General features: G+C 37.7%; 1 protein-coding gene and 1 long non-coding RNA gene across 5 annotated transcripts in view; one reads left to right on the plus strand and one right to left on the minus strand.

The window, feature by feature from the left end:
• The window catches only part of MID2 (midline 2), a 104,270-nt gene extending 91,888 nt beyond the window's left edge, over positions 1 to 12,382 (plus strand). For 2 of the 4 annotated variants that reach the window (XM_034950579.4, XM_034950578.4), the window contains exons 6-10: positions 1,079 to 1,206; positions 2,588 to 2,821; positions 9,422 to 9,583; positions 11,171 to 11,378; positions 11,748 to 12,382. In XM_034950579.4, the coding sequence (XP_034806470.1) occupies positions 1,079 to 1,206; positions 2,588 to 2,821; positions 9,422 to 9,583; positions 11,171 to 11,378; positions 11,748 to 12,150 (1,135 nt within the window). In that variant the 3' untranslated portion in view covers positions 12,151 to 12,382. The remainder of the gene's footprint in view (positions 1 to 1,078; positions 1,207 to 2,587; positions 2,822 to 9,421; positions 9,584 to 11,170; positions 11,379 to 11,747) is intronic. The other 2 variants (XM_057301205.2, XM_034950580.4) reach the window with 1 other exon arrangement.
• Positions 1 to 13,067, minus strand: part of LOC100990960 (uncharacterized) — a 39,950-nt gene that overhangs the window by 18,632 nt on the left and 8,251 nt on the right. The gene's annotated exons all lie outside the window — the stretch shown is intronic.

Here is a 13,067-nt window from a genome sequence, read left to right on the forward strand (position 1 = left end):
GTGCCAACTTTCTCATTCGCAAAATGGAAATAACATCTACTACATAGGGTTATGGTAAAGAGTAAATTAGATAATGTATGTAAAGTGAATGCACAGAGCATTGTATATACTAAGCACCCAATAAATGTTAGCAGTTATTTTGTTGTTAGTCATTCAATTGTTCATTCAACAATTATTTTTTCACTATGTGTCAAATGCTGTGTTAGGGCCATGGAAGATATTAAGAGGTACAAAATATGAACCCTGCTCTTGAGACTCTTAGATTTAGTTGGGAAGATAAAACTATCATAGCACTATACAATCTGAGGATAATAAAGTGAAATATAAATATTATAAAAGATCACATAGGTCAGGTGCGGTGGCTAGCTCCTGTAATTCCAGCACTTTGGGAGGCCAAAACGGGTGGATCACTTGAGGTCAGGAGTTTGAGACCAGCCTGGCCAACTTGGCAAAATCCCGTCTCTACTAAAAATACAAAAATTAGCTGGGCGTGGTGGCGGGCGCCAGCTAGGGAGGCTGAGACATGAGAATTGCTTGAACCTGGAAGGGGGTCGGAGAGGCAGAGATTGCAGTGAACTGAGATGGCGCCACTGCACTGCAACCTGGGTGACACAGCAAGACTCTGTCTCAAAAAAAAAAAAAAAAAATAACATAAAGGATATATTTAGGGAAGGTGTTAACCTAGCATGCTGACTTGCTGACTAGCATAAACAAAAAAGAAAAATCTCTCTTAAACTGTTTTTACCAAACCTTTAAAGGTCTAGTTTTGATGCCGTCTGCCAGATGGAAAATGATGCAGAGGGGAAAAAATCCTGTATTTACTTCTCAAAATTAAGACCGGATGGGGGAGTGTGTTTGAGGGGTGAACATATGTGAATAAATATGGTATAACTCTTAATTGGTTCCTGATGATTAAAATTTAAATAGTTTCCATTGGAAAGGCAGAGATATGATATTTTCACTAAATAAATCAAGCCTTACAAGTCATTTATTTTCTCCTTGTTAAACCAGAAATCAAACACTGGGTGAAAGTTGCAACCTATTTTGATGTATATTGATGTACTTTTCTCTTTTTCAGGGTCGCAATGGCAACTGCATCTTCTCAAGTTCTGATTCCAGACATCAATTTTAATGATGCCTTTGAAAACTTTGCTTTAGATTTTTCCAGAGAAAAGAAACTGCTAGAGGGGTTAGATTATTTAACAGGTGTGAAAATACTGTGCTTTCCTTTCCATTTAATTTTTTTTCTTCTGGTATGCTTTTACTTAAAAATAATTTGAAAAAGACAATATTTATAATTTACATATTTTATAATCTTTAAAATGATGCATGTGTCTTTTCAGACAGAATATATTTTAGTTCATGTAACAGAAAAAAAGATGATTTATGATTTGTTAACTATTTCTAGGGTCAAAATGGGTATACCATCTGTACTTAAGAGTAAAACACAAGAAATTGCTGACAGATTTGTCCTTATGAATCTAACAGTAATGTATTGTTGCTAGTTATGAGAGTAGAACTCAGGTGACAATTAGGGAATATTAGAGAATGCCTTATGTGGGTGTAAGTACAACCAAAATGGTTTTAAGGAAAATTAGGAGTTAGTAGATCAGGAAGAAAAATGTAAGAAATATCTGGCTCTCAGACAATTTTAGAAAATGAGGGATGCAACCAGCCTGTTAAAAATGCTGGCTACTTTCAGGATTATTTAATGATCATTTCATGAAAAAAATATACACAAACAATTTTTGAACTGTTTTGTTACTATATTAAATAGCTGCTCCTTATTGAACATCTACTTTATTCTAGACACTGTATATTAATTTTGTATCTTTAAACCTTACAACAAATCTATAAGTTAATTATCACCCCTATTTTATAGATGAGGGAACTCATTATTTTGCACTTGACTATACAGCTAAAAATATATAATGGGGCTGGGCACGGTGGCTCACGCCCATAATCCCAGCACCTTGGGAGGCCGAGGTGGGTGGATCACCTGAAGTCAGGAGTTCAAGACCAGCCTGGCCAACATGGCGAAACCCTGTCTCTACTAAAAATACAAAAATTAGCCAGATGTGGTGGTGGGTGCCTGTAATCCCAGCTTCTCAGGAGGCTGATGCAGGAGAATCACTTGAACCCAGAAGGCAGAGGTTGCAGTGAGCCGAGATTGCGCCACTGCAGTCCAGCCTGGGCAACAAGAGCAAAAATCTGTCTATATATATATATACTCATTTTGAAATTTAAAAAAATAAGTTGAAGACCATATGTTAAGAAAACCATATAATCACTTTACTCTAATGTCTACATAAGTGTTTATGCAGGCAGACTAGACAGCTGGGGCAATCATCACAAAAATTTAGGCTTATATCTTTGCTAAAATATTTTTATTGATGTAGCAAAAGTGGTTTTAGGGAGCTTGAGATCCCAGCATTTTGCTTCAGGTTGCATGGTTCATGCAATCTAAAGATTCTCTATTAAGAAAATCTCTTCAAGAGATGTTGGGTTACGCAGGAAGAGTAAGAATTGTAAAATTCCAGAAGAGAAAGTATGCTTTCCTTACTTTCTTTTCCACCTTTCCTTACAGCCCCAAACCCACCATCTATCCGAGAAGAACTCTGTACTGCCTCCCATGACACCATTACAGTCCACTGGATCTCGGATGATGAGTTCAGCATCAGCTCCTATGAGCTTCAGTACACCATATTCACTGGCCAGGCTAACTTCATCAGTAAGTCATGGTGTAGTTGGGGCCTGTGGCCAGAGATAAGGAAATGTAAGGAAGCAGTAAGCTGCTCAAGATTGGCCGGGGCGCCACGAGGCAAGTGTTTGTAAGACATGTTAGGTTGTTTAGTATAGTGTTTCATAGACAGTGTAAGCTCCCCAGGGCATTGCAAAGACCTTACTGATGGGTAACAAGCAAGTTGTATATTTCCTTGCTGGGCAGTTGCTGGGGCCATTCCCATTCATTTATGTAACCCTTAGCCTTTCCTCAATTAATCCATGTCACTCCACTTTCCCAAGGAGAGTACAGCTTGGTACTTGTTCTTTGCCACCATCATTGCTGGTTCTGTGTGTATGAACATCTCTCTCCTTGACTCTTCTTCTACTTCATTATCGTGGTAAAATACATTATTTTCAAAGACTTTTCCTTTACCAAACCTACCTCTATCAGTGAATATGGTGACAAGCCTCCTGCCTCTGTCACTCTTCCCTTTACTTCTTCCTTTCCACCAAGAATTATGCTAAATATGAAAACATGTCAGTGGGCCACAAAATGAAAAAGGTTAACAAAGCTGTTGTTTAGCTCACATGTTACGGTTTCACTTTCTGGTGAATTGGAGCAAGACAAAACAGAGTAGGAACTTCACTCATGCCAGTCAAGAGGGGATGAGCTGAAAGTTCCCCTCAATGCCCTGGGTGCAGTGGGGGCTGGGGTGGGGGATGGTGGAAATGGAAACAAAAGCAAAATTAAAGCTGGATTCAAGACTGGAACAGATTCCCAACCTAAAATAACATCTCCATAGCTGCAAATTAGTATTTTCTTTTACTTTTTTGTTCCTGCTTTTGTGTCTGACTTCACAGGCCAGCATGAGAGTAGTTTTTCCAACTAACCCCTTCAAATAGGCTTCCTTTTCCTGTTTTGTGACAAATCTGGGGCAGAATTCTGTTTTGTAACAAGGTGGGATGGGGAGATGAGAGGACATTTGGGGATCAAACTCTAAAAAACATTTGCTTCGTGCAGCTCCAACCTAAACCACTTGGCCCATGTAACTATGTTCCTGGGTGTTTCTTCAGATTGTGAAGTCACAAACTCTAATGCTTCACTGATTTATTTGTCTCTCCTACTCTGGAAAGTCTTAGCGCCAACAACTGTGCTTCTTTTTCCTGATATGGGGAAAGCAGTCATCTCCCAGGAATTAAGAAGTCTGAGAAGTGACAAAGATCTAAAGGTTGTCACCTCTGTTTTCAAGGTTATATAGTCCTTTGTAAAGAAAAGCTTAAAGGATAATTCTTAACAGTGATAGGATCATAGCATCTTAGAATTGGAATGGAGCTTAGAAGTCATCTAGTCTAATCTTCTTCCCTTCTACCAGACACCCAGTAGATAATCATCCTGTCTCTGCTTGAACATTTCCAGTGATAGGTACCTCACTTCTAACAAAACAACCCATTTGATTGTTGTGCAGCTATAAATAATGGCCAGTGCTTCCTTATAAGAGGCTTAACTCTTCCTTTTAGTAAATAATAACGACAATAATAATTTACATGTGTATTATGCTTTGCCATTTACAAATGCTCCCACATACATTATCTCATTTAGTACTTATGGGTGCTTACTTAGCCTTATGAAATGTTATTAACTCTACTTTATAGATGAAGAAACTGGGGCTCAGGTTGAGTGAGTTGCCCAAAGTCACAGAGCTACGAAATGAGGGAGTCAAGGTTGCAGCTTGAGCCTGTCAGACTTCAAGTTTAATGCTCCTTAAAGTAAACCACAGCAACCAATTAGTCCTAGTTCTGACCTTTTGTGCCTCACTAACAAACCTAATCCATCTTTCACATAACAGTTCTTCAGATAATTTTAGTTAGTTCCTATGTCCTTCTAAATTTTCTCTTTTCCAAGCTAGGCATCTTCCTTTCTTTCAATTGCTCTTCATATGGCATAGTTTCAGATCTTTTGTTATCCTAGTATCATTTTTAAGAACACACTCCTGTTTATCACTGTGCTTTATAAAATGTTCTGTCAATGAAGTGAATGTAGTACTCCCAAAGTGGTCTGAGCACTGCAGAGGATAGCTGGATTATTTCTCTTGTACATTAGCTGATTCCCAATTGCCCTGTACCTTTATTTTCAGCAGCCACTTTGACTACTGACTGTTTACTGAGCATATGATCAACTGAATTTTCTATGTATTCCAAATCCTGTTCTTATACAATTGAATGTCTAAAACAAAAATACAAAGCCTTGAATTTATCCCTAGTACATTTTATCTGGTTAGTTCTGCCACTTCATTTCAGCATGCTAAAATCCTTTGGGATACAGATTCTACCTTCAAATATACTTGCTTACCCTCACAGCCTGCCTTCTATTTCTTCCTCTAGTTATTGATAGAAAATTTTGTTAGAACAAGGACAAGGGCAGAGGCCTGAAGCAAAATTTTGGATGGCAATGAGAAACTATTTTACTAGGAATAAGTATTTTTGAAGATTCAGGATCCCAATCCTACCTGCCGGTCTGGCCTGCCACAGTTGACTGAACCTCCGTTCTGAGAGCTACTTTTCTTTGACGTTTTTTCACATTTTCTTTATCCAGAAATTTCATGCTTGTTGGTGAGGATTATTCCCCCTTCACCTTTTCTTTCAACTTTATTTCCTGATTTTTAACTTTCTTCCCACCTCTTCTAAGATTTGAAATGATCACAACCAATGATGTTTCAGATTATGCTGTGAGGCGAATGAGAATTCCAACAGATATTTGAGTGTGTTTGTCTTCTGATTACTTTATTATCTTTCCTCCGTTTGAATTTTGTGTTTTGCATTACAAAAGCATTAGCCGTAAACTCTGCCTAGCCAGGCGGACCATAACATACTACCAGAAAGACATAACTTCTATTTCCCTTCCTTTTCATTCTCATGCAAATACTCTCTACCACACATTTACACTCAGGTTCAGGGATTTCCATATTGTAATTTTTCCCTTTTAAACAAGAGGTATACTTCCACTGACATAATTCAATCATAAGTCCCATCTTACTAAATCTCAGTAATACCTAGAGGATCATATATTTACCTTTTTAAATTTAGAAATGATTTCAAAATCACAGAAAACTTGCCAAGACTAGCACAAAGAACACCCATATATTCTTTACCCAAATTCACCTACTGTTAATATTTGTCCCATTTCCTTTAGCATTTGCTAACATTCCCTGTTCTTTTGGAACCATTTTAGAGCAAATTGCATACATCATGGTCTTTCACCTCTGAATTCTTCAGTGTATATTTCCTAAGAATAAGGAAATTCTCTTACATAACCACAGTATAGTTACCAACTTGAAGAAATTTAACGTTGATGCAATACTTTTATCTAACCACCATTTATATTCCAATTTTTGACATTTGACCAAATAATATTCTTTATGACATATAAAGAACCCAATATTGTCCTTTATAGTTTAGGGTCAGGTATTACATTTAATTGTCGTATCTCTTTTGCCATATCTCTTTTAATCTGGAACATTTCTTCAGCCTTTCTTTGTCTTGAACAACATTGACATTTTTTAAAAAGTGTTCTTTTATGTCTTTATTATACTTCATTATACTGTTCCTTATTTTGATTTTTTCTGAAGTTTTCTCATGATTATATTTAGCAGTACAGTTCTTTCTTAGGGTATAATATCTGGAGACACATGATGTCCACTTGCCCTTCACTGATGATGCTAATTTTGATCACCTAGTCAAGATGTTGTCTGATTTATTCACTGTAGTTGCTACTTTTTCTTTTGCCACTAATAAGGAATCTGTGTGGTATGTTTTAAAACCATAAAAATACCCTGCTGCTTCATCAAACCATCTCATCCCCACCCCCACCCTTGTTTTATTATCAGTTGATGATACTTGCCTGAATCAATCATTAATATGATGATTGCAAAATGATGATTTTTCCAGTTGAGTATTCCTTCCCACATTTTCAAGTTGGCACTTGGCATTCTACTATAAGCAAGAGTTCTACTCCCTATTTCCTCCCATTTGTTTATATATCAGTATGGGCTGATGAATTATCTTTTTTCAATTGTTAATAATTATTTACTGCCCTTACTTGTGTTGGTGTTCAAATTGTCAAGATTTAGCCATTGGGAGCCTTTCAAGGTGATTTCTTGGTCCTTGTAATATTCCCCCATCATTTTCTTGAGCACTTCCTTACTTTCTGGCATAACAAAATGTTCTAGGCTCATTTTGACCTTATTCTGTCCCAGCCTTGAAATCAGTCATTATTTTCCAAGAAACCCTGGTTTCTTTTAGTGGGACAATATTAGAGACCAAGACCTGAGTGCTAGATATGCTAGATATAAACACAAATATCCATACATGTAAGCATATGCACACATATATAATAACACATGCATACATACTTTATATATGTGCATATTTATGTGCACATACACAAACATATATATATTTTAGAAATCATGAGTTTACACCAATACCTTAAATTCCAGTCCATCCCCACAGGTTCCTTCCTGCCTTTCTCCACTCTGTATTTGTATGTTCCTTCTTCCACAGTATGAACCCTGGCTCCCAACATCAACACATGTACTCATTTGCTCAATCCCATAATACATCTAAAATAGTTTCTGAATTGCTCTGTCCACGCCACTACAAAAACAAACTGGCTAACAATACTTCAGGATTTGTTTGAGGTTTTCCTCCCACCCCCACTACATTGATGTAATTATGCTGTTCGTCTGAAATGCAGTTGGGTTTGTTTCAGTTTGCCTTCAGCTTTAGTCCCCACTTTTCCCATCTGTATTGATTTAATTTTATTTTTTTGAATTTGTAAAACAATGTGTTTCCCAAAGAGGATGCTATACAAAAAGGTACATTCAGAGAAATGTCATTTCCTCCCACATCCTTTTCATCCTGTTCCTCCACCCCCTACCCCTTGTGGATAACCAACTTCATGAATTTTTTATTTATCTTTCCTGTTTTTATTGTTGTTGCTTTGTAAATCCAAGCAAATATATGGATGTTTTCTTATTTTTCTTTCTCTCAAAAAAGTAGTGTACTGCATATGTACTACATATACATATATACTTTTGGAATTTGCTTTTTTCAATTGACAATATTTCCTTGAAATCACTCTATATCAGTTCATAGTGATCTTTTCCTCATTTTTTTCACAGCTGCATAGTACTTCATTGTGAAGTTTGTCTTTGTATTGTTGGGTGTGTATCTGGAGATTATATGTTTTCCTCTTTGTATTAAAATCTTATGTGCAGCTTGTGATTCATACTGTGTATTGGTAACATAGGCAAGGCCTCAAACATTGCTCCTACCCTTTTAATCCATATTGTCTTTTCATTAGAATCACTGGGCACCTCCACCAATTCTTCCTCATCTTTCTCCTGCATATCTGTTTGCCCTCCATCGTTTCTTTTACTAGTTTTAACTTAGGCTCTTCAACTTCCTCTCAGATTAATTATAAACCCTTTGATCAGATCTCTTGCAAAACATTCATGACTTATTATTTTCAATTTTCAACCTCACTAAATTTTGTACTAGAGTTGCATAGAAATGACTGAATTCACTGCTTATATTCCTCGCCTTTCCCTTTCTACCCTCTAGTAGAACTGTGGCTAAAAAGTGGTAAACTAACTGAAAAGCAGATAACAGTAGAAAGAAGTCTAAATAATCTGCAGACTAGAATGTTGGTTTTTCTTTTACTGAAAGCTTGCCAAATACATGTTTTAATTATTTACATTTCCCCTGTTTAAGTTAATATTTGCAGTCTAAAATATATCAAAAGCAGAAGCCTAGTTCTCTGATCCCTTTCCCCACTTGGAAGGGAGGAAGATTCCAGATAACAATGTGCTCCTGGACCACTCAACCCAAAATGAACATGGGATTCACACAACAGAATGTGTTGTGTAAGAGTGGGGAGATGATATCTTGCTTTGGTTATCATGTCATCTCTTTGGCTTCCCTACGGTACCGTGGAGACCGGCTAGTTTGGGAAGTAAGGGTAAGGATGGAGTAGGAGAGTGGAATTGTAAGCCCTGAGAGCCTCACTACCTTGCAGAGACAAAAGAACATTGTTGTTCACCCCATGAACTGTGATATAGTAGAGAGAACACTGGGCTACCATTTTAAAAATACCAGGGTTCTATTCTCAGCACCATCACTGACTATCTGTGGCCTTGGGCAAGTCACTTTTCTTCTCTCAATCCTAGTTTCCCATTTGTAAAATAAGGGAAATACAGTATCTATGTGTCCCTTTGGCTGAGTTTCCATGTTTCCCTGCTCTGCACAGGATTGCTCCATCCATACAAGACCAAACTCAGCTCTCAGAGGAGTGGACGTTTGGAGTAAATATCCAGAGACTCCATAAGAGTGATGATTCTGTGACTCTGTATAGCAGCCATTCCTGTGTTATCTGGGAAAGAAATTGAAATAACCTAACTTATGCTAGTAGTTCCATTCAATTGCCACAAGCAAGGAGCCTGGCCTAAGCCTAGTTCTATGGGAGTAATGAAATAGTGGAATCATAAGCCCTGGTTCATCTCATTACATCTTCTAAGACTCAAAAGAAAACAAAATGAATTCACTTTTGAGGGGGTGGCTTATGATGAATTTTCAGTGTGTTTTTCATTCTGTCTCTCTTACCTGCTGGTTAATGTCCTTGTCTTTCCCCATTTTACAGGCCTGTATAATTCAGTAGACAGCTGGATGATTGTTCCCAACATTAAACAGAACCATTACACAGTGCATGGACTCCAGAGCGGGACTCGCTACATCTTCATCGTTAAAGCCATAAACCAAGCCGGCAGCCGGAACAGTGAACCTACCCGACTAAAAACAAACAGTACGTTGTGGTGATTTCAAAAGGAAAGATCAATTTTCTTCTCCATGCCAGGGGAGTACACAGCCTGAGCAGGCACCCACAGCAGTGCATGGGGAGCAGTGGTACTGGGTAGAGGAGCTATACTGTTGTAGTTTGTACTTTGGGCAAGGAGTTTTTTGGTGCCCATGGGAGATTTGTGGACTCAGAGATATGCACAAAAAGACTGTTAGCTTGGGAGGATGTTAGTGAAGAGTTTTCTCTGTACTCCACCCCTTATATTTGGGGGACAATTGCATAAAAGAGCATTATTTGTGATAATCTAGTAAAATCCTACTACAGAGAAGCCATATCTGTTAGGAATGCTTTTGACAGCAAATAACAAAAAGTGCAACTAACATAGCTTAACAAATAGCGTTTGTTAATTGTTTAAATGAATAGTATATATTTTATCTCTCACACATACACATAGGAAGAAGTTTGAAGGTAGGCAGTTCAGGGCTAATGCAGCTGCTCTGCGATGTCATAAAAGATGCAGGCTCCTTCTCCCTGTGTGCATTGGCTTCTTGCCACATGGCTGCAAGATGGCCACTGCAACTTTCAGATGTCATATTTCCTCTCAAGATAGGAAAGAGGAAAGAGTTGGTACACATAATGGTTATCCCTTTTATCTGGAAATCCAGAACTTTCCTAGAACTTTCCCCTGCTCTGTCTGACTTCTGCTTCCATCTGCTTCCATGTTCTTAGCCGCCCCTAGCAGTAAGGGAGGCTGGAAGATTGAGTATTTAGCTTTTCCGGCCTCTATAGTGAAAGTGAGTAAGAGAGAAAAAGTTGGGAAAGGGTAATGTGTTAGCCAACAGTGTCTGTCACAGAAGCATTCTGTATAAAAATCTCTTGCCATACCCAGCAACTGGTCCCTTAGTAACAATGCCTTTGTCATATGGTTATAAAGAATTATCTGTTGTGAATGATCCTACACAATAAATGTTTTCTCTGATCATTGATGATGCAACAGTCACTCTAACAAAATTGCCTAATTATATGTTATTTACATCCCAATTGTAAGAGGGCAAAAATAATTGTTCAGTTGCTGAGTTCTCAGGGTTTTCCGGTTCTGCCATCAAGCAGCAATTACATCAATTCCCCTCACCTCAGACATCATAACACTCTTTCTGTTAAAATCTACCCAAATCCCAAACAACCCACTGAAATTAAGCAAAGTACAAAACATATTTGAGAACATGAAACTTTGAGCACTCCCTTTTACTTTGATAATATATGATGTGGGGGACAGCTTATTAGCTCCTCTTTGCTTGGAATATGACTTCCCTCAAATTGCTTTTAGGAGAGATCCACATTTTTTCCCACAGTGGGAAAATAAACGCCGTTATGAAGGTCGTTTTATGGGAGATTGACCTTTATTCTTATTTTATTGAAAACTCTGGTTTCTGGCCTGTTTTCTTAATAAAATTTAAACAGCAGCCAACTTGCACTGGACCAAGAGTGATCATGTTATCGAGCATACCCTGCCAGTGATGATGCTGGTGGAAAAGGTAGAATTTTAAGATACTTCATAGTGCTTTTTCTCTTTTTTTTCTACTTATTTTTCAGGCCAACCCTTTAAATTGGATCCCAAAATGACTCACAAGAAGTTGAAGATTTCCAATGATGGATTGCAGATGGAGAAGGATGAAAGCTCTCTAAAGAAGAGCCACACCCCAGAGAGGTTTAGTGGCACAGGGTGCTATGGGGCAGCAGGAAATATATTCATTGACAGTGGCTGCCACTATTGGGAGGTGGTCATGGGTTCCTCAACATGGTGAGTGGATCCCATTTTCCTTTTCTTTTCTGTCCTCTGTCATTAGGTTCCTAGGAGATTCAATTCTATAGCACAACCACAATACCAATAAGTCAAGGTTAAAAGGTATGTGATGAAAACCACTCCTAGAAAAATTTGCCAGCTTTTTAATAAAATAATGGAAAATATACTGGGCTAGGAGATGGAAACTGCCACATCGCTCTAATTGCTAACTTTTTAAAGCTCTAGTGATATCAGCATTATGCATCTAAGTGTAAACTATTTAAGGAATAAACATATATCCTATTTGTTATATATCATATATGGTGTCTTACACAACTCAGATAATTCATAAATGTTTATTTCTCTCTCCTTTCCACTGTCTCACAGGTATGCAATTGGCATTGCCTACAAATCAGCTCCAAAGAATGAATGGATTGGCAAGAATGCCTCCTCATGGGTCTTCTCTCGCTGCAATAGTAACTTCGTGGTGAGACACAACAACAAGGAAATGCTGGTGGATGTGCCCCCACACCTGAAGCGTCTGGGTGTCCTCCTGGATTATGACAACAATATGCTGTCTTTCTATGACCCAGCTAACTCTCTCCATCTTCATACTTTTGATGTGACCTTCATTCTTCCAGTTTGTCCAACATTTACAATCTGGAACAAATCCCTAATGATCCTGTCTGGCTTGCCTGCCCCAGATTTTATTGATTACCCTGAGCGGCAGGAATGCAACTGCAGGCCTCAAGAATCCCCTTATGTTTCTGGGATGAAAACCTGTCATTAAGTTTCAGGAGAGTATATAATTCACTGGCTCTCTAGTTCAGCAGTTCTTCCCCTCCTACACCTAAGTTAGCGTTCAATATATGAGACACAAAATAAAGTTTGTTTGAAGCATCCAAAATAACTAGATATTGCAGATTTAATTTTTGTGCATTAAAGCTTGTATTTGAATTAATATATTGAGTTTTTCAGAACAAATTATCTGAGTAGTCTGCGTTCAAGCCATTGGAGAAAAATTTAGAAAATGCCTCTGTTGTCATTGGAGAATTAAAAATTCCCAATGATTTAAGAATATAAATTATATTGGAAGCAATTAGGGTAATTCTAGTTAAATAATGTGGAAAGGTGCCCTGAATAAGGAGCTAGCAAGCCAGAGCGGGGGGTGGTCAGCCTTTCTAGTACTGGCCAGTTTGGCCATGTAGAATTTTGAACAGTGTCAAATTATCACATATTATATTTTACTTTTGATGAAAACCTATCATCAAGGGTTTGTTAGGAAACCATGAATGTGTATATGTAATATATAAAGTGAACATATATGTACTTTATATATATTCACTTGTGTATGTATGTTTATGCATATTCACTTTATATATTACATATACACAAAAAACTTTTTTTTCCAAACACCAACTCGAACTAGAACAAAAAACTTTTTAATTTGCTAATTTGAGTGAGAAATATACTGGAAGGGAAAATAAGTTACACCATCCATTTTTGTCCCCTAAAGGAAACATCAAAATCAATCAACATTTATTTCCTCCCTCTATCCATCATTGCCTTCCTCCCTCCTGTCACGCACACATACACATGCAACCATGACACAGATAATGGGAAGAGCTTTATTGGATTAGCAGAGATTTACAGACAAGATTGCACAAGAGATGCTGTTGCTGGATAGAAAATTGATCAGGTAGAAGT

The sequence above is a fragment of the Pan paniscus genome, chromosome X, assembly GCF_029289425.2.
Source record: "Pan paniscus chromosome X, NHGRI_mPanPan1-v2.0_pri, whole genome shotgun sequence".
NCBI lineage: Eukaryota > Metazoa > Chordata > Mammalia > Primates > Hominidae > Pan > Pan paniscus.